Here is a 23,107-nt window from a genome sequence, read left to right on the forward strand (position 1 = left end):
TCATTCCTTCTGATAGCATGAAAATCTTTTTTTCCAGGAAGCTGAAGCTTTGCAAAGCAATTCCAAAAAATGGCAGATTTTTTCTTCTTGGCTTTTCTTAGCTTTCCTTTTTTGAGATACTGTTGAAACTTAAAAACATGATTGAATTCATGCATGCCTTTATTTATTGAGCTATTTATGATGGGCACAGATTTCCCTAAGCCAAAAAGCCCCCTCCCTCCTCCTTCTCCAGCCTTAGTAATCAGCTTCCTTGAGCTCCAGCCCACGCTGGGCTATTTTCCTCTGTCAAATCCTCCATCATTGGTTAAATTACCTAGGTGTTTGTTGGCTTTATCTTTTTTTTGGTGAAATCTTATAACCGTTCAAGTCTACTTTGCCCAAGTCCCTGTCATCCTCTTAGGTCAGGACATCCTACTTCTCCCCTGGCTGATTCTGTAAAAGATCTAATTTCAACAAGCTGCTGCTCTGAGGGCTGAAGTCTGTACTCTGGTGCCCGTGATGATCATCTGTGTCCATCAAGGCTCCCAAGTGCTTTGAAGCTACAATGACTTGCAGATGTTTGGACTCCTTTGCACATAGATGTTAAATGCTCCCTTCCACCACCACTCCTGTCTGAAACGCTCCCCTTCCACATTTGGCTGCCCGTGTTCGCTGCAGCCTACATTCCCCGCACACCTTTTTATGCCACTGTGCTGTTAATGAGCATATCTGGCACGGGCTCTGGTTTGTCACCAGGGTGCCCCCTCCCACGCTCACGCTGGCAGCTGCCTTCTGACATGTGAAGACACGCTTCACTCAGAGTCTGTCGAGCGAGCCAATCTTAATCTAGGATGCTCTTTCCTTTTGGCTCCCTATGGAGATCACAGGACCCCATTTAATCCAGCTCCCTGGCAGGGTACGACTGAGTCATAGGAGGTTTTTTTTTCTTCTGTTGCTACATCTAACAGAGCTTTGCTATCAGGAGCAGAACATCAACCCGCTTGGCTGGGAGTCGGCACTGTCACCCAGCAGCTCTCCTTGTCTGGAAGTTGTTTTGATTCTTTTCTTAGACTTCTCTCTCTCTCTGTGTGTCTTTCTCTCTAAACATTAATTTCCTCTAATTAGAGACTCCTTAACAATTCTTTTCCCCCCTCTCCTCAGTTAATTTCCTCTAATTAGAACCTCCTTAATAATTCTTTTGCTAAATCAATTTCCTCAGTTAGAACCACCCGCCATAATTTCTTTCCACCCTTTCAAAAGCTGTCGGAGTAGCTAAGCAAATTATGCTTCTGGGTAACCTTTATCTCTTGCTTGGTATTTTAAAAGAAGGATTGTAACAGGTTAGACAGGCACAATTTCCCCTTCCAGAGCTATGCTGGTCTGACCCCATTAGGTTACACTTAGCTGAGTGTTGTACTATTGTATACTTAATTAGGCGCTCTAGCTGTTCCTCTGGAACCAAGGTAAGGCTGCATTTATGAATGAATTAAACATGACACTTCATTATTCAGATCAGATTTAACAGTGTCAAAATCCATCTTTACAGCAGACCAAATTGCTCTCAAAGAATACGTAAAACCTCCTGCCCCTGTTAGCGGTCCTGTGAGCCTCCCATTCCTAACTTTTTCTCTGCAGCCACGCCAGCTTTCTTCTTGTGATAACCCTTTTAAGCACGAAGTGTTACTAAAACATTAATTTTTTTTAAAAAAGATTTTTTTATATGTGTGTGCGCTTGTAATTTATAAGTAACTAACTATTAATGGCACATTGCTTTTCGCAGTCATTCTGCTGGGTCACATTAGCAGTTGGTGTAAGTGGAGAGGCAGCTGATTTACACATTATGGACCATGGGCCTGAGTTTCCTTTTCTATGTTAGGCAGTTTTCTCCCAGCTGAGACTGTATTATGTATTTATCCCTTTAAGATGGACCATAAGGAACAATCTTGCTATGTCTGACCTCCCTGAAACCTACCACGGACGACTCGCTCTGTGATTTTGGGAAGAAAAGCATTGGTGGCAACTGGGAGGACCCACACAGTTTTCGTTAAGTCTGGGTTTTTTAATGTAATTGGGAAAAAAAATGAAGGAAACACATTTGAGCTGCAGGAGTGCTCTCTCCTCACCACTGCGCAGTGGATGCAGCACTGTCAACTGATTGTGTTCCCTTTTCTAGCACCCCTTTCTCAGGTTAGCACCTACTACCAAGCACAGATCTCATGGTTTCCACAACCGTTGTTGTGAAGGAGAGCACTGTCCCGTGATGGTGCGTGGTACAACAGGGCAAAGCTCACATGAGACAGGCCAGAGAAAACTTCCTCACAACAGGCTCATGAGACTGTTTCTGGTCTTTGTAGCGTAATGAATTTCTCCCTCTTTTGGCTACGTCCAACACAAGCTGCAAACCTGCTCCAAGTCCTGACCACCAGGTGGAATGCCCCCATGGACCCTGGAGAGTCTGCTCCGGTAAGGCAGATGGGCCCTTCAAACTTGGGATGTGCTTTTTAGCACCATCTGATGAGAACCAACAATGCCTCGGTGGGTGGATACCACTTGGTACAAGTGGAGTGACCCATGAAGAATGCTCCTCAGAGATTCTGTGGGGAGCTGGTGGAGGCTTGCAGCTACTCCATCCTATCAGTACCACTGTCAGCTTTCTGGGCAGGTTTGAAACATTTTAGCCTAGCCCATCTAGTGTGGTAAAGCTGTACCGCTGCCTTCTGTCACACTTCTTTCCTTCTGACTTTTCCAGGCTTCTAGCACTCCACAAAGTATGTTCTGGTGGAAGTGCTGCAGAAGTTTCAAGATCTACTTTATTTCCTTTCGAGTCTTAATAACTATGCAGAAAACTCCACTTGCCATCACTTCCCATGGAATTTTGGAGTGGGACTGGATGGAAAAATGAGATGCATTAAGATTTTTGTTTTTGACAAAATCCCTAACGTTTGAGATGGGAATAGGATGGGCCTGGGCAATCTTACAAGGAGTAAAATTCTGGTGGTGCAGGAGAGGGAGTTATCTGGGAAGGGTAGATTCTCTAAAAAGATATGTTAGAAGGCTAAAAAAAAGCTGTCTGGTTCTTCTCAGAGGAGATGAGAGAGCAGGAAGAGGGAATCACCAGGCTGGATTGTTCAGATCGACAGTCGACTACAACAGAAGAGATGCTGTTCTCCGTGCTCCTTGAGAAGCTGGTCTCCAGTCCGTTCCAGCTGAGGACAAAGAATGGCTAGAGATAGAGATAGGCAATCCAGTAGACAATATTGAAGAGCAGGAAGGCGGTGGGGAAGAAGACGCGAGAGTAGGAGTCCAGGCGGGAGATGTGAATGCGGACCCTCCCCTCCCGCCACATCCCTGTCTGACAGTCCTCGATGCAGCAGAAGAACCTCTCGCATTCCTTTCCTTCCAGGCATGGGGAGCCAGGGTCGTCATCCTCATCCTCCTCTATCTCTGCGGGCCAGTGCATGATGTTGTTGATGTTGATGGTGGTAAAGGATGGCATCACCTGTGCACCGGCTGGTGGCTGTAATGAAAAGGGTAGGTGGATTAAAAGGAAGGAAAAGGCAAGAAAACATGTTCTAGACACCAAACCCCATCCAGTTGGCAGTAGATCAGTTCATAGCAGAGGTGCAGTTCAACGGAGAGGGATGACTCGTCATCCCCCATCTCAACATCTGGTTGTAAATCACTACCTTGGCATACTGTGGAGCCTGGCAGCTCCCTGCATGATTGTGAGTAATCTTCCTGGCACCCTAGGGCACAGCCCCAGTCAGCAAAGATCTGACTGCTCTGTGCCCCATATCTGCCATAAATAGTCAGTGCGGAAGCAGGACCTGTTTGGTTTCAGCTGTGTTAGTCTCTTCCCTCATTCCCCTGAGCTTGACTGTCTCTGAAGAGACAGCACACAGCCCAGATGTGTCTTCTGGTTGCCATCAGTTGCTGGAGAAAAGCTGGGGAAAGAAGGCTGTGTGTGACTCAACCTCTCAGCCCAGAGGTTTGTCACCAGTCTCATGGAGGAGCTCTCTCCACTCGTGAGGGGAAATGAGGCTAGCACAGAGGACATCTGTCTTCTTTGGTTTCCATTCTGTCTCAAATCAGAGGCCTGTTTCAGCTGACGTGTCAGAAGTACCTGCTTGGACAGATCTCAAGAGGATGATGATGACTCTGGGTTCACTATCCCTTACATTCAGGAGGTCTTCCAATAGACAGACCACAAAAGAAAGTAGGTTTCTGCATCTGTGACCTAAGATATCTCTGTCACCTAAGATATCTCTGTAATCCACAGAGGTCAGAACAGTACAGGTGGAAGAACCTGGATATGGATCATCCTGTCTTAAAGCTGACATTTACATTTGGTCATGTGAGTCTGTACTAAGTCCTTCTGCAATTTTGAAGAGAGCACCCCTTTGACCTACCAGCCTGGCTTTCCTGTTGTTGTGCTCGAGTGGCTTCTTGTTTCCCACCAGGTAGTTGAGCGTAGCGTACTCCATGAGAGCTGCGAAGACGAAGATGAAGCACACAGAGACAAAGAGGTCCATGGCTGTGATATAGGAAACACGAGGAAGGTGCTTGCGAGAGATGGTACTCAGGGTGGTCATTGTGAGCACAGTTGTGATACCTAAGAGAGAAAAGAGCTGGTTTAAGTAACGAAGAGGAGCCCTTCTGTCTTCTACATGCATCCAGCCCCCAAAATATTCTCATTTCCCCTCTCCAGCAGGGCAGAAATTCCTCTGGTTGCTTGGTCCTATTTTTGCTCTTCTCAGCCAGATTCTGGTCTTGAGCTGCCCTCTGACAGTGCTGTACAAAGAGTGGTTCAAGACCCAGGTGTCACAGAGGCCATTAAGGTGGACTGGTAAAGGAACAAGGACTCTGCCTAAAGCTGTACATGGAAATAACTGCTTGGATGATGGGAGAAGAGTCCAAAGGCAGGACATGCTGAGAGGCAGTAACATTGGGTGGACGGATTTGAGCAGGCAATGGTTGAATTGGGAATCAGTCGGTGATGTCTGGCTGAGTCAGCAATAAGCATGGCAACGTCTCAGATGACACAGGACTGCTATTTATGTCTGATGTAAACCAGAGCTGGAATGCAAAGGTCTCTATTCTTGTACTCCCTTTTGTCTCTGATTGATGAATCCAGCCCAATGCAGAGCTCACAGAACTACAGAATAGTTTGGGTTGGAAGGCACATTTAAAGGTCATGTAGCCCAACCCCCCTCTGCAATAAGCCTTCCTTGCCGGATTTCTTACACCTGGCGATTAAGAGCTCTTGCACTCTTTGGGAAGCATCCTTAAAGATCTGCCAGCTCTGTTTTGCTTCCTTGTCCCTGAGAGCAGTTTCCCAGGGGGTCCTATTGACTAACTCCCTGAAGAGCTGGAAGCTTTCTTTCCTAAAATTCAGGTTCTTCGCCTGACCCGTATCCCTCAGGACTGCAAACTCCACCAGTGCACGATCACTGCAGCCCAGGCTGCCTCCAGTCTTGATGGCACCAGTTAGCTCACTTGTGTTGGTGACCATCAAGTCCAGTATCATGTTCCCTCTGTCTGTTAAGTGGCTTCAGAAGTAATCCTTGATACACCCCAGGAGTCTCATGAATTGCCTGCAGCTCATCTGCAGCATCTGTTGGGGTGATGATCTCATCCACTGTTTTTTAGGATATGGAGGAGAAGCAGGAAGTCCACCTGCTCCTCCTTCTCTAGCATTCATCTAAATCCACCTGCTACCCTATCCTGGGGTCAGTGGCTCTGGGTGGGAGCACAGGAAGAGATTTTCATTTTTCCCTTCTGTATTTGCATTAGCAGATGTGATGTGACTTCCCATATATTTGAAATGCCAACAGAACTGGTCAGGTTTGTATCTCCCTAATGTAGGCTGGCGGGCTTGAAATGAACTGGGGATCATTTGTATTAAGTATAACAGAGGCTGTGGAGAGAATACATTACTCTTGATGTGCTGAGGTCTCTTCCCACAGAGAGGGGCCCCTCTCCTGGGGAAACTTGGCTTTGCTTTTGAGACAGCCACCACAGCGGTGTCAGCTGTGCACAACATTTTGCCTCTTGCTGTTCATTCCCTTCCCAGTCACAGACAACGGTGTGCCCTCATACCCCCGCTTCCATTGGAAATGACACCCCACTCCTCCTCCTGCTCTCTCCACGGGCACCAGAGGAATTGATTTTGATAGGAAAGCGGGGAGAGATGGTCAGAATGGACAGGCTCCGAAAAGCCCTGCCTGATGCTGATGGCCTCTCCCACCCCACCGAGTTCTGCAGGCAGAACTGGGAACACCAGCTCCAATTAAAGAGAAAGTCAGTGGGACTGATGGGTAAGACAGCGCTGGGAAGCAGAGCTTGCTGCAAAATGCAGATACAGCCAAAGCGCATTAAAGACTTGTAAAGACTTCTCTAGGATTCAATCAACATAAATTTTTTCCTGCCTCAAAGAGCCACTGCAGGTTGCGAAGAAAATCTAATCCATAGGCACAGCTGTTGTCACATCTGGATTTCCTCCATGGCGTGGCTGACAGAGAAAGGCTGTACCTACGGGGCTTCCACACCCTACCAGAGCTTGGGATTGCATGGACACAGCCAAGCAACCTTGCTCATTACCCCACAACCTTCATGTCCTACACTGAGCCCTTGAAAAATGATGAGGAAATGCAGAATACATAGGTGTGAGAGGAGCCCTTTGGCCAGCATTGCAATGCCACAGCTCACCTCTTCCCTCTCCCTTTCAGTGCATGAGAACACCACACTATCAACTTGGAAAAGGCTGTGTTTTGGTCTCAGAGCAAGGTATGAGTGCTGTGCTGCCCTGAAATAATCCAGTAGGCAAAGCCAACTCAGTTGGAGATTTGGTTGAGCTTGACAATAGTGTTGCAAACAGAAAGACAGAGGAGTGGACTATCCTCCAGTAAGCTGAATAGTGCCAGAAAATGACAATGGGCTTTAGTAGATTTTATATTCCAACACTGCCAGTCTGCTAACAGAACTTCAGAGTTCAACGAGCATCAGACATTCAACAACATCTCTTACCCAGAGATGTCCTAGCTGGTGTAGAGTCTCTCTTGATCCAGAAGGAAACCCAGGAAAGAACCACAGTCAGGATGCAGGGAATGTATGTCTGAATGGCAAAATAACCCATACGTCTACTTAGGTCAAAAGAAACTGTCATCACCATGTACTCCCCTAGGAAAATGCAACAAAAAGATTGGAGTCAACACATGGCTTCCTCAACCACAAAAATCAGCAAAGTTTCAGAGTTTGGAGTGTTACCGATGAGATTTTCTTGCTGTTTGAAGTGCCTGGCCAGCTGGTTTTGGGGCTGCCCAGACTGTCAGCTTCATGGACACCCGTGTAGCTGGCTGAGTAGGTTTCCTGACCCACTGACATTGTGGCTGGCTTGCTGGTTTTGTGGCTAGTGGACTCTATGGCTAACTGGATGGCTCTGTAGCTGTCTGACAATGTCTTTGTGACTAACTTAAGACTTCGTAGTTGCTCTATCTGGATGTTTCAGGGCAGAGAGTATTCAGCTGATTGCTGCAAGGGTTTCTTTTCTGTAGAAGCTATTTAGCTGTAACAGGCTGCACGGCTTGGCTTGCTAACTCACTACCTGAATTGTGACAAAGGAGGTGTCCTTCAATCACTTCTACTGAGACTCTGGTTCTGCCCCTGGAAAAGGCACATGGCATTGTACATCCTAATTGCTCATTTGGTGTCTTACAGCTGAGGTTCTTCCTCTTTTTTGGAGGATCCTAGTGAGTACTGGAAGAAAGCCACCTGACAGCTCTAGGGTTAAGATGGAGCTTGCAAGCAATTACCAGAAAAAGAAAAAAAAAAAAAAAAGAATAATTACAAATGTCAGACAGCCACTGGTGCATTCAAGACACTTTCACTGCACCGCTCCTTGTCCTGGTTTGTGCTGTCTTTCTAGCCTTATTAGAGGCTGGCTGCTGGTGTTGGCAACAGCAGCTTTCTGCAGTGTGGGAGAAGCACTGTCTGAACTTGCTGCTTCAGAGGGCTTAAAATACGAGCAAAAAAAAGGAATGCAAAGAGGCTTTCCTGAGTTGTCTGTGGCAAGGAAAGGGGATATGAGCTATTTCGAGGAGGACCTGAAGGGCAACCATCCACACATGCAGCCTTGTTCCTGTCTCTTGACGTGTAATTCAGGTGTTCCTCAGCCCCACACAACTTTACAGATGGAAAGATTGAGATTTGCAAGTTCTGATCTCCACACCGCAGTTCCAATCACAAACGTCAGCTAGGGATCACACAGAATGCACCTACTGAAGTGAGAGGGGATCTGAGCTACATCTCCCCTCCCTCCTGGCCCTTCAGTTAGGGATAGCTTCATTCACACCAGCATTGCCATCCCACAGTTCACAGAGGTCACCTGTTCTGGCCATCTGCTTTGTCTTCTCCTCACCCTTCATCTCCATCACTTCTGCTGTTCCATCCCTTCATTCTTATGTTTCTCCAACTGTGCTGTTGTGACCTTCCTTCCCCACTACTGTGGAGCCAGTGACTCCTTTGCCTCCCAAGAGGTCTTCCATGCACTGCTGGTTCTGTGGGCTCTCTCCCTTTGCCTCACCTGCCCCAGTCCTGAGAACTTCCGAGGTGTTCCTCAGCCCTGTGAAGTCAAACTGGTAGAGCCTCCAGGTGCGCTGGTCAGAGACCTCGATGGAGTAACGCCTCCAGCGATAGACAATCTCCTCACGTGGGTAACCATCTAGGAAAAGAGGCAAGGATGTCAATGAAAGTGTATGTCATGTGCCTCCACCTCCTCCACCACCCTGACCAAAAAGGGACTGGACTCGAGCTGTTTTGTAAACATGAAGCTTCCAGGCAGGTATTTCTAGTGCTTTTTGTTTAGATTCCCTTAAGCATCCCTGCATGTGATGGGAGAAGGGACAGCACCTCCCTTCATGGACCACTTCAAACTCTAGGGATGGGAAGAATTGCAGAATCATAGAATCACAGAATCATAGAATCACAGAATCATAGAACAGTTTTGGCTGGAAGAGACCTTCAAGATCATCCTGACAACACCACTAAACCATGTCCCTCAAGGCAACATCCACCCATCTCTTAAACACCTCCAGGGATGGTGACTCAATCCCCTCCCTGGGCAGCCTGTTCCAACCGCTGTCAATCCTTTCAGTAAAGAAATTCTTGCTAATATCTAACCTGAACCTCCCCTGGCACAACTTAAGGCCATTTCTCCTTGTCCTATCACTCACCACTAGGGAGAACCAACCAACCCCTGCTTTGGCTGTCTCTGTGCCTTTTACCCCGGGAGCTGGTCTATGTATGGAAAAGAAGGGGTGCATCCTCCACAGAGGAGGAGACCTGTCTCCTGCAAGTTGGATCATGGCTTCTCCTGGCTCTGACTTTCCCGACAAAGAAACAAGCCTACTGTAAAGCAGGGACCTCAACACCTACGAGAGAGTTCCATAGAGCAGGGAAGGAGCAGGAGCTTGGCAGCTAACAAAAAGTGTGTTTCTAATTACCAAGCGTGCATGGCATGTACTGTTAATTAGCAAAGAATGAAGGATGGTGGGAGATGAGGGGATGGTATCTACTCAGCATGCTGCCTCTCTTCAGTGGCAGGGGAAGCAGGAGAGGTGAACCCGAGCTAAGATGACTAAATCAGATTTCCAACCAACGCATGAAGGCAGGAATCCCTGAAAAATTACCAGTGGAGATGTGCCAACAGTAGCAGCCCTCTCTGCTGATGAGAATGGACAAGTTGGGACTGAGAGGGCAGCTCTGAGTACCCCACTTTGAGGTGGTCTTGGGCACAGAAAGTGGGACTGTCTCTGGGCTGAGCCTGGAAAGTCAAGCTGATCCCTCAGAGATTGGGAGAAGGGGGAAGATGCAAGGCAGGACGGGTGCCTGCTAGCTGAAGGAGTATGTTTTGTCCAGAGTGCCCAGGAGGTTATTGAAATAATCACTTCCAACCATCCACCCAAATTAAAGAGAAACTCAGAGGTGCTGTGAATCTGTCCGTGAAGACCTCTGCTAGCCCAGAAGTTGGAGGATGCTTCAGGGCGTGATGGGTAATGGTCCAGGAAAAGAGTCACAGAGATTAGGGGGAAATTGCAGCTAAAAGGGAGGATGGTCTACCCAGAACGGTTCTACTCTACTGAGGTTTCTCTGCTTGCCTTCTAAAACTATTTTTAAAAGATGTATACTTACAACTGGAAAAAACCAAAGGGCAGGAGTGAGTGTCCATTGGGAAATTCTGCAGCTGGAGCAGACATTCAGCCTCAATCGTCAGCCTGAGAGAGGAAGAGAGAGAGAGGGAGACTGAGATTTTGTGTCGGAGAAGGTGGTTTGATTCCAGCACCACACTGTGACAGAGGGATTCTCGCTTCCTTGAGAGAGAAACACTAATTTGTTAAAGATCAGTCTGTTTGCAGGAACATTTCAAAACAGCAGCAAGACAAAACATATGTTTGGATATTTTCAAAGTGAGAAAAGAAACATCTAATTTTCACATTCAAAAAGTCTTTTTCTTTAGTGAGCTTTTCAGATTCATCTACAGGAGTGAGAATTTGTGGGAACAAAAGACAAATGTTTATTACCAGAATGAAATAGCTGGACTGACCAACATAAACTTTTCAAAGTATTTTCACTTAGGCAACCATTTGTAGTTTTGATTTTTCTTCCTAGGCATGATAAGGAAAAATAATTTGATTTTTTTGGAAGCCTTCATCCTGGGAAACACAAGCCCATTCTGCAACCAGTATTGCATATGTACGCCCATCAGCACCAGGAGACATCTCCAGGGCACCTGGAAACCTTCTCTGCTTTGACCAGCTCCTCGTTCCCTCACCTCAGCAGCCAGCTATGGCACCTGCTGGATGTACCTGAGCGTGTAGAGCACTTTTCCATCATTCCAGATGCGGAGGAGCTGATTAGGAGTGGTTATCCAGTGGGAATCAGCCCGCTTGGAGTTCCTAAAAAAGGTATCTGGGATCCAGATGCGGCTCACCATGTTGGTGTTCAGCGTGAGGGCCTTCAAGGTGCTGTTGAAACGAAGACGTCGGTCATACCACGTCTGAGCGAAGAAGATGTCTATGGTGTATTCCTGTGAAAGAGACAGATGAATGTGTCTTTCTGAGAGGGATTCAGGCAAAGCAGAGCCTTGTCCTCTCGTCTTCAGGTCACCATTTTGGAGGCACAGCCAGAACATTTGCCTTTTAAGTCTGGGAGCAGGTGTTGGTGACCACCAACACCTGTCCAGGCTCATCTTTAGCTCAGAGTCAGGACATCCACGGCACACGTAGGAAGAGCCAAAGACTGTGCACCGACTGGCTGGCTGAGCCATAGCATGTCTGGCCTGAGTGATGCCTGAAAAGCCAAGACGATGCGAATAAGGGCTTGGGCTTCCTCCTGACAGACAACTCAAGCCAAACACTCCTTTAAGGGCCAGTGTGGACATTGCCTGAATTCAGTCCTAAATTCAGCTCCACCTTCTAAACACAGGTAAGAAAAGCTGCTCACCACCTTACCAGAGAAGGCAAGCAACAGCTCTTTCTGCTGTTTATTAGGACAGAGCTCAGCAGTGCTCCATACACCTAATTTGTATGTATAGCAATAGCAGTGTTGTGCATAAACCTAGTGAGAATCCATACCTTGCTGCAGGACTTATACTGTAAATGGTTTACATGAAAAAAACGGGCACTGTGGGTTCCTGGGCAAATACCCCTTGCAGAAGATTGGAAAAGGAAGCTAGGACAGGGCTGCTATGGACTCAGCTGTTGCTGCAACCAGTTCAAAATCTTGAGTCTTTTGCAGACAGAAAATAGAATTTCTACCATAATGAGGACTGTTGGTTTTGGTGTGTGAGAGAGGATGTCCTAGCTCACCCACAACTAGCATTTCTGGGAGGCAGCTCCTGTCTGGACTGGACTGGCAGTAGTCCACATCATTAGCCCCCTTTCCTGCAGGTGCCACTGCAAGCCAATTTGCTCCTTTCCCTCTTTTTCAGCCTCCCTGAGAAGGTGCTGATTAGTGCCATGAAAGAGCATGTCTGGCACTCAGTGGCTGTCTGAACCAGACCCTAAATCCAGTTCCACCAGCCCATACTAAAGGCTGTCACCTGCTCCTGATGGCATCTCTCTGACTTGGACTTTGCCCCCTTTCACTCTTGTTAAACCCCCACGACCGTGGCGGAGGCATCGTCTCCCCTCTCACCTGTGGGCAGAGATGAACAATGTCTGACTTTGCCATCTCTCCCTCCCGTTCTCCTTCTCCCTCTATTGATTTATCTCAGTGGAATTTTTATGACTGCAGCACATCCTCCCTCCGCTGCCCTTGCTGCTGCTTCAGAGCTGACTTCTCAAACCATGCTGCTAAAATAGATGCGGTGCTCTTAGCGTGCTCCCTTGGACAGCGTGTCCTGCCGGGGGCAGGCAGAGCAGGGCAGCGCACAACTCCCTGCTTCATTTTCCTCACCCTCGCTCCACTGTCAGCTCACCAGTGATGACTGATTGGTATCGAAAATGTCCCTTGCATAGGAATGAGATCATGGGGGAAAAAAAAGAGAATTTGCCATCAGGAGGTCAAAGCACTCTCTGGGTTGATCCTTCACCCTGGTTAGGCACAGGGATGAGCAAAGGTGGTGGGGACAAGGTCCTAACACATTTCTAAATGGGGACAGATGCAGCCTATTCAAAGTGATGGCATTGACTTTACAGTTTATTCAAAACAGGCATGAGGAGACACAGAGCTAGGAGAGCAGCACCTCTCAAAGCCAAGCACACAAGCATGGCCACTGCCCAAAAAATGGAGATGGGAAAAGGTCCGTCCAGCATCTGAATGCTCTGGGTCGCGCTGGGTACTGCTTAGACACAGGACATGTGGTGATGAAGGCATGGGTCAGCTTGTGGAACAGTGAAGTGGAGCCCACAGGCAGGCAAAGAAGCATCAACACAGCAGAGACAAGATAGGATAAGGGCAGGCCAAGAAAACAACGTAAGTGGGGAGGGCTGGCTTTATTTGGATTGGAGCCAGCTGTTTGGGCTAAAATAATACAACATTTGACATATTGTTTCCCATGTCTGCAAACCCTCTTTGAGCCACTATGATCTTACCTTGCTCCTCCTAAGGAATATCTCTGGTGTAGGAGAAAGCAACCCAAAATGCAATGATAAACCCATGTCAGATGCCACCACCAGTTTCTAACTCCTATCTGGAGTCATTTGTGAGATCTTGCTTCTAGGCTGGCTGCTCAGGTTAGATGTCCTGCTGTAAAGTTCAGCATTCAGGTCTGGGGTAACCAACGTTAACGTTTCAGAGACACTCGGGAGAGTGGAGGGTCAGCTGTCCTGGGGGTTTAGTGTTTGTTGTCAAGTTCGGAAGGGATCAGCATTAAAGAGCTCCTCTTGCGCCATTCATAGCCTGCCTTTGCAGAAGGTGTAGTGCAGAAGTCAGTCAGCTCTTCTGAAAAGTCTGAGCTGTTCTTGTCACTGTCCTGTGGTTTGATCTAATTTCAGCGGCTATTCTTAGCATGGCTATTCACGAGGAACAACTCAGGAGCTGAGCTTGCTCGCTTGCCTCTCGGTGAGGAACTCACTGGGGAGCACTGGCATTTACAGATGTATTTTCATTCAGGATTATCTGAGGCGAGATTTATGCAAAATTACTGTGGCCTTTGGGAGCACTTTTGCCATTCTTTTCCCCCATCCCACTGAGGAGGAGCGAGTGAGCAGCTGGAGATGCCAATGTGAAGCAGCTCAAGTTGTCTTCTGGAAATGCCTCACACTCTTACTGACCTTGGAAGAGTCCAGGCCGGTCAAGGTTGAATAGCTGAAATTTGGCAGGAATAGCTCAGCCCCTGAATCTCACGGCCGTTCTGTTTCTTGAACTCCCGTAGTTTCTCTCTGCCCCTGATTCATTCTCAAGCATCAGAAAGAGACTTCTCAATACCTCCACTTCCCCACATTGGAAAAGGTTATTGTAAAATACGCCTCCGACGTTACTGTACCATCTGCTGTGCAGCACATGGAGGTTGTTAACTTCTCTGTAAAAGCACGGGCTTTTTTCGTGTTTTCGACAGAAGGAGCTAGTGAAATAAGAAGAATTGCTCTAAGAGTTAGGTCGCGCCGTTTGGATCGCACATGGGGCAGCACACCCGTGTTGGCATGCGTGCAATATTACATCAAACTTTGGCTACAAGACAATAAAGCAAACTACCTGTAAGGCAAATCACCAAAGACTGCCTAACCTAAATACTGTCATGTGAGTTCATCCAATGCTGAGGAACGGCCTGCAGTGTCACTGCTGCCAGCTCTGTGGGCTTGTGTCCAACTCAGCCTTTCAGCATGTCCCTGCTGAGACCATATCTGGAATGCTATGTCCAGTTTTGGGCTCCCCAGTTCCAGAGAGACAGGGACCTACTGGAGAGAGTCCAAGGGAGAGCTACGAGGGTGATCAAGGGACTTGAACATCTCTCTTGTGAAGAGACACCGAGAGAACTGGGGCTGTCCAGCCTTGAGAAGAGAAGGCTGAGAAGGGAACTTATTAACATATAGAAATATCTGAGGAGTGGGTGGCAAGAAGAAGGGGCCAGTCTTTTTTCACTGGTGCCCAGTAACAGGGCAAGGAATTATGGTTATAAGCTAGAACATAAGAACTTCCACCTCAACATGAGGAGAAACTTCTTCCCTGTGTGGGTGCCGGAGCCCTGGCCCAGGCTGCCCAGAGAGGGTGTGGAGTCTCCTGCTCTGGAGACTTTCCAACCCGCCTGGACACGTTCCTGTGTGGCTGCCCCGGGGGACCCTGCTTTGGCAGGGGGCTTGTGCTGGATGGTCTCCAGAGGACCCTTCCAAGCCCTGACATTCTATGATTCTATGATTCTGTGATTCTATGCTGGCCCTTGGTTGCCATCATCACCCGGCACCACCGCACATCACTGAGCAGTCCTCATTTTCCTTAAGTGGGCAGCATGGATGCTGGTGGAAATCTAGTTCCAGAAAATGGTAAAATCTGAAAATATCTAATGGAACTCCCCCCCCCAAACTGTCCTGTAAAAAAGAGTTTGCAGGAAATTAGGGGATGTGTTGCTGACAAGAATATTTCATCTTGAGGTTAAAACTAAAACAACAACAAAAAGATTTTACTGCTGGGATAGAGCACAAAGGCACGGAGTCCTTCCAGACTCATACTCTACTATAGTACACAATAAATAATATTAATGGCTGGCCTCTCATGAAACTGGTTTCCAAAACCCAGGTACCAGAGTATTATGTTTTTATGGCTTTCACCTCTGCAAACTGACTCGATTCACCTTCTCCTTCCACAACTTCTCAGGGGGACTCTGTACAGCCTCATTCCACCTCCGATCCTTTCCTGCAACTCGACAGGTCCCATCAGCGAACAGGGCTTATTGCCTCTCATTTTCTGGCAGTTTATTGCACGGTGGGGTCTTTTGAGCACGTGTCACCTCCTCCTCTGGCAACACCCCAAAATCTTTGTCTTGTGGACAGTTTGTGGTCATTTCTAAAATTCCTGGGTGACTGGGGTTTCCTATTCCTGGCCCAAAGGCTACCGCTTGAATTATCTGCTGTTAAATTTGTTCAAACGCTTGTTGTTGCTGAGGGCTCCGTTTAAAACTATTCTGCTTCCAAGTCACTTGACAGAGGGGGGGCTTACAATCAGACTGCAATTTGGAATATACATTCTCCAAAACCCCAGAATGCCTCAGAAAGCTTGTGGTTCCTTTTTACTTGGAAACACTCTGCTCTTTTGTTGATCACATCTACTGGGATCTGATGACGTCCATCTTGCCATATTACCCCAAAAAACTGGATCTCCTGTGCGAGTCCCTTAACCTTACTTTGTTTTACGGCAAAAACAGCTTCCAGAAGCATCTTGACGATTTTCTTCCCTTTCTTAAAGATTTCTTCTGCTGTGTTGTCCCATATGGCAATGTCATCAATGTATTTCAAGTGTGGGACCTGATATAGAATGATATAGAATAAGGGGTGGATACTGTGCTGGTTTTGGCTGGGATAGAGTTATTTTCTTCCTGGTAGCTGGTACGGGGCTATGCTTTACTGTGAGAATAATGTTGATAATACACTGATGTTTTAGTTGTTGCTAAGTAGTGCTTATCTTAAAGATTTTTCAGTTTCCCACGCTCTGCCAGGTGCACAAGAAGCTGGGAGGGAGCACGGCTGGGACAGCTGACCCAAACTAGCCAAAGAGATATTCTACACCATAGAAAATCATGCTTGGTATATAAACTGGAGCGAGTTGGCCAGGAGGGGCAGATCCCAGCCCAGGCATCAGTTGATGGGTGGTGAGCAACAGCATTGTGCATCACTTGTCTTCTCTCGGGTTTCATTTCTCTCTCTCTTTTTGCTCTATTCATTTACACTACAACAATAATTATAATAATTATATTTATTATATTCTTATATTGTATTTTAGTTATTAAGCTGTTCTTATCTCAACCCACGAGCTTTACCTTTTTCCCCCTGATTCTCCTCCTCTTTCCGCTGGGGTGAGCGAGTGGCCGTGTGGTGCTTAATTGCTGCCTGGGGTTAAGCCACAATAATTCTCAAACCCTTTAATTTTTAAAGACGCAGTGTAAGGGAAAAGCTACCTGTGTGAAAAAGTAATTTCAAAGCAAGCCCCCAAAATATTCAACCCTGGAGAAAATAAACACATCCAGAAATCATCCTGTCCCCAGCACAAGAGAAGTGGGAATATTTCCACTTAGATTTGGCCCCAGAAATTCTACTCTAGACTAAACTCCACACTGGGTTCAGAGCAGATAAGAGTTAAGGTTACCCAGTTTCAGGCTGACAGCTTAAACTCACAGGGTTAGCATGACACAACTTGAAATTAGCAGTTTGTATTTATGGGTTCATTTACACACTAAGTAAACACAGTCACACACTGCCAGAGGATCCCTTCGAAGCGGGTTTAGGCACAGCTCAGCTAACCCCTCTCAAGGGTGCAATTAGTGGGCTACAGAGGAGTTGGAACCCTATGGTTCCTCTGTATCCATCTACGAGCTTCTTCCTTTGTGTTCTTTAAGAGCTCATCTTTCTGACAAATGCCAAAGATAGAAGCAAAGCCGTGAGATGAAGATGTGTTAGATGCCTTCCTAAATTAGGATAAAATTGAAGATTTAAAGGTGGTGGTTTTATTTTTATTTTTTTTTGCAACTTCACGTGTATTCAACATCAACAAGAAAAACCTCCAAACAGAAGAGACCTGGAAACAAGTTCCTCCATTTTCCTCTGCTGGAGAGATAGTTTGGAAAAATCCTAAATAACAGTGCGACTGAGAGATTAATATCCCAGCCAGTCTTATTCTAGATTTTATTGTTCTGTTTTTATTTGCAGAACCCACTTCCCTCTGCACCTCCAAGCGAATCCCTCGCTGCAGTATAACAAAGCAGGCTGCTGTCCTGGGAGGCACGGCCAGCATTTCAGGTGGGCTGATGTAAATCTGATGGGTTCCTGCTGTCAATCACGGAGCTAGGCAAAGCAGCTCTTGCAGGCAAACTGTTTGGGGTGCTGCAGTTAAGGAAAATCTCCGCAGTTATTGGAGGAGACTCAGGAATGGGGAGTATTCTGTGCAGCTCGAGGAAAGCCAGGAAGCCTCTCCTCGCCTCCAAATTTTGCAAAACAAGGCTCAGCCCAAGCATCCCTCCTTCAGACAGAATTTTTTCCAGCAACTCCACACCCCTACAGCCCCGCACAGGTGAGCACTTTCCTCTCCACAACATCCCATGCGTTCCTCCCAGCCTTCAGACATCTTTGCCAAAGCCTGGGCTCTTCCCAGCAGCTGGATCCATGTCCCAGGGAACACGCTCGGTAATAGCAAGAAGTCTTGAGACACTATCCAGACTAAAAAAGTAAAATAACCTTTTTTTTTTTTTTTAAATGATAATCTTCAAATCTGATGTATAACCTCCTGTCCTCCCAACTTGGCAGGCAGGAACGCGCTTTTAATGTGACACGTGCAAGCACTCTCCAAAGGCATCAAGCAGAGAGGACACACACAATAACAGCATTTGCTAACGCGTGACACTGATCCCTTCAGTGACCGGCTGGGCAGCTCCTCTCAGTTCTCCCATCAGGAGTGTGAGACACCGTGCGCGTGGATGCCCCCATGTCCCTGCTCTGAGTGAGATTTGCCTCCCCGACACCAAGAACGAAAGCATGAGAATGTAGGTTTCGTTATGTTCCCAAGGTCCTCCTCTCTCCAAATCAGACCCCAGAGAGCTTTCTGGACATGATGCTGGAGTGACAAGGGGAGCTCGCAAGGACAACAAGGAGCAGGGCTCTGATGATCTGTGTTTTCAAGGTGACACACTGAACTTCCCATCTGTTTTACTTCTACAGCAACACCGACAGCACTGTCCTTGTCTGAAAGTCTTTCACCTCTGCCCAGGGAATCTCAGTTGAGGCAGCGTTCATTTTAGAATACGAACTCGCTGTTAAAAGCCATCACCACGTCCTGCACTTGTGCCAGGAGCCTTCAAACAAGACAGGCTGTATGTGCTGCTCAGCTGATTGCAAGCTCTCCGATCACAGCGTGCTCACCCCTGGGGTCTCTGCAGATGGGGCCTGAACGGCGCTTTCGAAACCAAGCGCTGGCCTCCGAGATCTCTACCTGCCTGTTCTCACGTGCCTCTGCTCACGCTTGCTCCCAAGCATGTGCAAGTAGGGATATCTAAAAGGCAGACTTTTATACTCATGACAACCAACCACCCTGGACTGTTTCTTTCCCTCAGAACTCCTTCTTCTGAGCCGTTCCTTTGTACCACAGCCCTCAGCGACGTTATCTCCTCACAGGTGCCGAGTGCCATGGTGCCCATTCCTCTTTTCATGGGAACAGACCCTGGCACACAGAGTCTCTCACTGTGAACCCCAGGGGCACGTGACCTAGATGCTGTGTTTTAGCATCTGATTAACAGTCATTACCCAAAGGATCAAGGAAAGTCCTTGAGTCGAGACATGACATCAGCCAGACTCTGGTTTATAGAAGCACAGTCTGTCTGCACTGTCCCTGACGAGGTTATTACTGAAAAGGCATGGACACAGGATGCTATATGCAGATGGGGTAGAATTAATTAAAGGGGAAGATAACGAACACTTCAATGAAATATTACGCAAAGAACCACCGCCTTATTTTAGTTGGGTTTTTCAGCACTCTCAGGACAGGACATGGCCTGCGTGGAAAGTCATGTATAGGCACCTTCTGATGCAAACCAGGATGCAGCCCTGTAGAAAAGGCCTGGGTTGCTTCGCAGAGCAAAGCCACACTTGTCTAAAGTCTTGTCTGCATGTCAAACCTCATTGCTAAATGCTCCCCTCAGTGTTGGGCTTGAAGCACCTTTGTGCCAGAAGAAGAAAGCAGATGGGGGAAGAGACTAAGAGAGAAGCACATAGGGTGACTGGAAGACAATACTTAGCACTTCGGGCAGGTGCGCTTGTTTATTTGTCCTTTAAGCTCTTGGGGTGTTTGATGAGACAAAAAGAAATTTCCTTTGAAAGGGCTAGATGACAAACTTTCTCACTGCATACAATTAACTTGCCAAGATTGCTCCTCCAGGACAGCTTGGCAAGATTCAGACGAGAAGCTGGAATTTCTTTAATTGCACTTCCCATTCCCATGTCACCCACTGTGATTAAAATGAAACACTGGGATGGGTGGTCTCATACTGGCCAGGTCTGAAGAGCAGGGCTGCAGCAGGGAAGTGGTCCTCAGGTGAAGCGAAGGAAGGCAGAGAAGTCCTCCAAACATTGACACAAGTGCCTTCAACTGTCAGATGGGTGGATTTGAAGCATTAGAGCAAGTATCCTTCCAGGATTAGGACTTGCCAGCTGGGCCTGTCTATCTCTCTCCAATGTAGTACCTCACACAGAGGGGACCACGACTGGCATCACTACTGGTTTGCCAGACCCCAGTACAACCTGCTGCTGCCACTGGCTCACCGGACTGGAGGTGGCAGAGCCCACACTGCCTCTGAGATGTAGGATCTGATTCTTATTTACATTCGGTGTCTGTTTGGGAGGACTGAGGGTTTTGGAGCGGTAGCAGTCTGTAGACCTCTGCAAGTGCCTTTCGCTGTCTGAATGAACAGCCCACATTTGCTGCCCAATTCCTTTCATTTTTTTCATCTTTCCAGGCTTTCTTGGGTTTTCCCTCTTCTCCCTTCGCTCCTTGCACTAGTTTTCTTTCCTCCTCCTCCTCCTCCCCCTCTCCATGCCTCTCTTCACACTCCTTTTCATTTGCAGCTCACCACTCTGCTTCTCTGACTCAGCAAGAAAGGCATTACCACCCTGCCCATACACCTCCTCAAACAAAACCAGCTTCAATTTGTAATGGCTCTATTCAAGCATCACATCGTTTCCCACCCCCTTCCCTCCTTCTCGTGAGACTTTGCTTTGTCTAGTATGGCTGTTTGCTCTCCAGGGCAGGGACTGCTTCTCTCTACGGACTGAAAGGTGCCTAGTGATCTCAGCTGGGTGCCGATTGCCATGCAGGGAGAACGGACAAAGTCTCTCCCACCGCAGTCTTAGTGGTGAAGAAATTGCTACGGAAGCTGCGTTTTGAGGTCAAGACAGGAAGGAAAGGGTGGCAGAGACAGGGAGCCATAGGAGCTCCCCTTTCCGTGTGGATCAGAGCCAAAAGCTTCCTTCCAGTGCAGGAATTGCATGGCATGGCATGGCAGCAGGCAAACCAGAGGGGATAAGAAAGGGCAAACAACGTCAGGCAGTGTCTCAATAGGCTCCTACAGTGGCCAGTCACAGGAGCTTAGGGACAGAATCTGAGAAGCAGGAAAATCACTACAGAGTCATAGAATCATAGTATCATAGAATCATGGAATTGCCAGGGTTGGAAGAGACCTTAAAGATCATCTAGTTCCAATCCCCTGCCATGGGCAGGGACATCCCCCACTAGATCAGGCTGCCCAGAGCCCCATCCAGCCTGGCCTTAAAAACTTCCAGGGATGGGGCTTCCACTCCCTCTCTGGGCAACCTGTGCCAGGGTCTCACCACCCTCATGGGAAGAACTTCTTCCTCACGTCCAATCTGAACCGATCCATCTCTAGTTTTAAATCCATTCTCTCTAGTCCTGTCATTACCCAACATCCTAAGAAGCCCCTCACCAGCTTTCTTGTAGCCCCCTTGAGATACTGGCAGGCCACAAGAAGGTCTCCTCAAACCCTTCTTTTCTGCAGACTGAACAACCCCAGCTCTCTCAGTCTGTCTTCACAGGAGAGGTGCTCCAGCCCTCTGATCATCCTTGTGGCCCTTCTCTGGACATGTTCCCAGCACATCCATATCTTTCTTGTGCTGTGGGCTACAGAACTGGACGCAGCACTCCAGGTGGGGTCTCACCAGAATGGATTAGATGGGGAGAATCACCTCCCTCAACCTGCTGGCCACACATCTCTTGATGCAGCCCAGGATACTACAGCCTTCTCCTAAATACGCCTTTTTCTGTGAGAACCACTTGTTTCTAACGAGCATTGAGCTCTATCAAATCACCTTCATGGGCAGAATGTCAACGAGGTGGAGAAGCCAGCAGAACCCAGAACTGGTCCTGAAGAAGTGATGCCCACCAGCAGCTGTGGGAGCTGTGCTGAGCCTGGGAGATGAATGACAGGCTGGGGTGGCCCAATGGGCTGCCCCACACGCGGACTCACGACACAGCACAAAGAATCACGAGGAAACCTGCCCTGAGTGTTTCAGCTCTCCAAGAACAAGCCAGGGTGGCACATAAGAGAAAAGTCCTCCTCACAAGCCCTGATGCTACTCTGTCCTCCTCCCACCAGAAGGGGTTCAGAGAGAGCACAGCGCACCCACATCCCTGGGATGCCATCCATTGTACAGAAATGCCTGTGCTGGCCAGGACGAAAAGCACTGTTTGCTTATAATAAATCCCTTTCTAATCCTCATCCTCAAGGAAAAAAAAAAAGCACATTAAAAATATATGAGAAAGTTCTGCTTTCACAGAAAGGGAGGATTTTGTGCCCTCTGGAGAAATCCTCACTCCTGACTGTTCTTTCCTGGCCCCAGATGAAGAAGGAGGTGGGGACAGTGTACTCTGCTTCACTGACCCTTTCAAGGAAACCTGTTTCACGTTGTCTCTCATGCCTCCTTGTTGTGCTTGCCAGCTTTCTCTTCCTGCCCTGCCAGTTCCTTGATTTAGCGCCTTCTCCCTGCCTCGTTTTGTTTTTCCTTTTGCAGTTCTTTTCAAGCCACTGCAGAACCACAGCTCAGCCCTAATAAGATTTCAAGGGAGCACCAGGCTGAGGAAGGCAGCTGGGAGAAATGAATCAGGTTACAGAGAAGGAGCAATTTCCTTCTGTCTCCCCTGTTGGGTATTCAAAGGGCAAAGCAAGCTGGACTGCAGTTATAGAAGGGCCACCAGGTCAGGTCTTTCTCCTTTCCAGGCATACATCCACACTTCAGGCCAAGTGGAGTGGTCATTTGGAAGCCAGGACACCCGCCACTGGGCAAGCAGGACCTCTGGAGCTCTGTGGGTTCAGGCTGCTCACTTCCCATGGCACCTGGCAGCTGCAAAAGACTCTCATCAGAAACTGGAGGCCAGTATTCCTTTTTCCCAGCTCCCAACCTACTGCAGATGCCTCCTTTAAATCTCAGCTACTTTACCTTCTTCAGCTCCCCTAGATGGCTTTAGGACATCCCTGGGGTGTAGTGAAAAAGGAGGAAGGTTCGAGTTTCTACACAGAGGTGTAAGGAACACGCTGGCAGAGCTTGTATATCCCAGAATCATACATAGAAAGGAACCAAACAATTTTGGCTCTTGAGCTCAGCCCAAAGCTCCCAGGAACTGGACAGCTCATTGTCTGCTGCTCCTTACCAAATCCCACGACCTGCTTTAGGCTTTTGGTGACAACAGCAACACTGAGGTATTTTCATCTCCCCTCTTGCTGATCCAGCAAGAGAGGACCAGAGTCTAAGCAGCCCCTGACCTCAGTGCTGCAGAGCAGGACTGGAGCTTGCAGGAGCCCCGCAGAAAGCTGCAGGCAGAGCTCACACCCAAACAGCCGTGAGCAGTGCGAAGGCAGCTTGTCTTCACGCAGCAGCTCACTCCTTCCTTGCCGTGGAAAGTGGGCGTCTGACATCCCCATTCC

General features: G+C 47.9%; 1 protein-coding gene across 1 annotated transcript in view; it reads right to left on the reverse strand.

Moving 5' to 3' along the window:
* Window positions 1–2,960: 2,960 nt before the first annotated feature.
* The window catches only part of GABRE (gamma-aminobutyric acid (GABA) A receptor, epsilon), a gene marked incomplete at its 5' end in the record, with an annotated part of 30,431 nt that continues 10,284 nt past the window's right edge, over window positions 2,961–23,107 (reverse strand). The window contains 6 exons of the mRNA XM_009869495.1: window positions 2,961–3,496; window positions 4,389–4,591; window positions 7,006–7,158; window positions 8,561–8,698; window positions 10,168–10,250; window positions 10,842–11,062. Of these exons, the coding sequence (XP_009867797.1) occupies window positions 3,203–3,496; window positions 4,389–4,591; window positions 7,006–7,158; window positions 8,561–8,698; window positions 10,168–10,250; window positions 10,842–11,062 (1,092 nt within the window). The remainder of the gene's footprint in view (window positions 3,497–4,388; window positions 4,592–7,005; window positions 7,159–8,560; window positions 8,699–10,167; window positions 10,251–10,841; window positions 11,063–23,107) is intronic.

Source organism: Apaloderma vittatum, unplaced genomic scaffold (genome assembly GCF_000703405.1).
Source record: "Apaloderma vittatum isolate BGI_N311 unplaced genomic scaffold, ASM70340v1 scaffold4885, whole genome shotgun sequence".
Taxonomy (NCBI): domain Eukaryota; kingdom Metazoa; phylum Chordata; class Aves; order Trogoniformes; family Trogonidae; genus Apaloderma; species Apaloderma vittatum.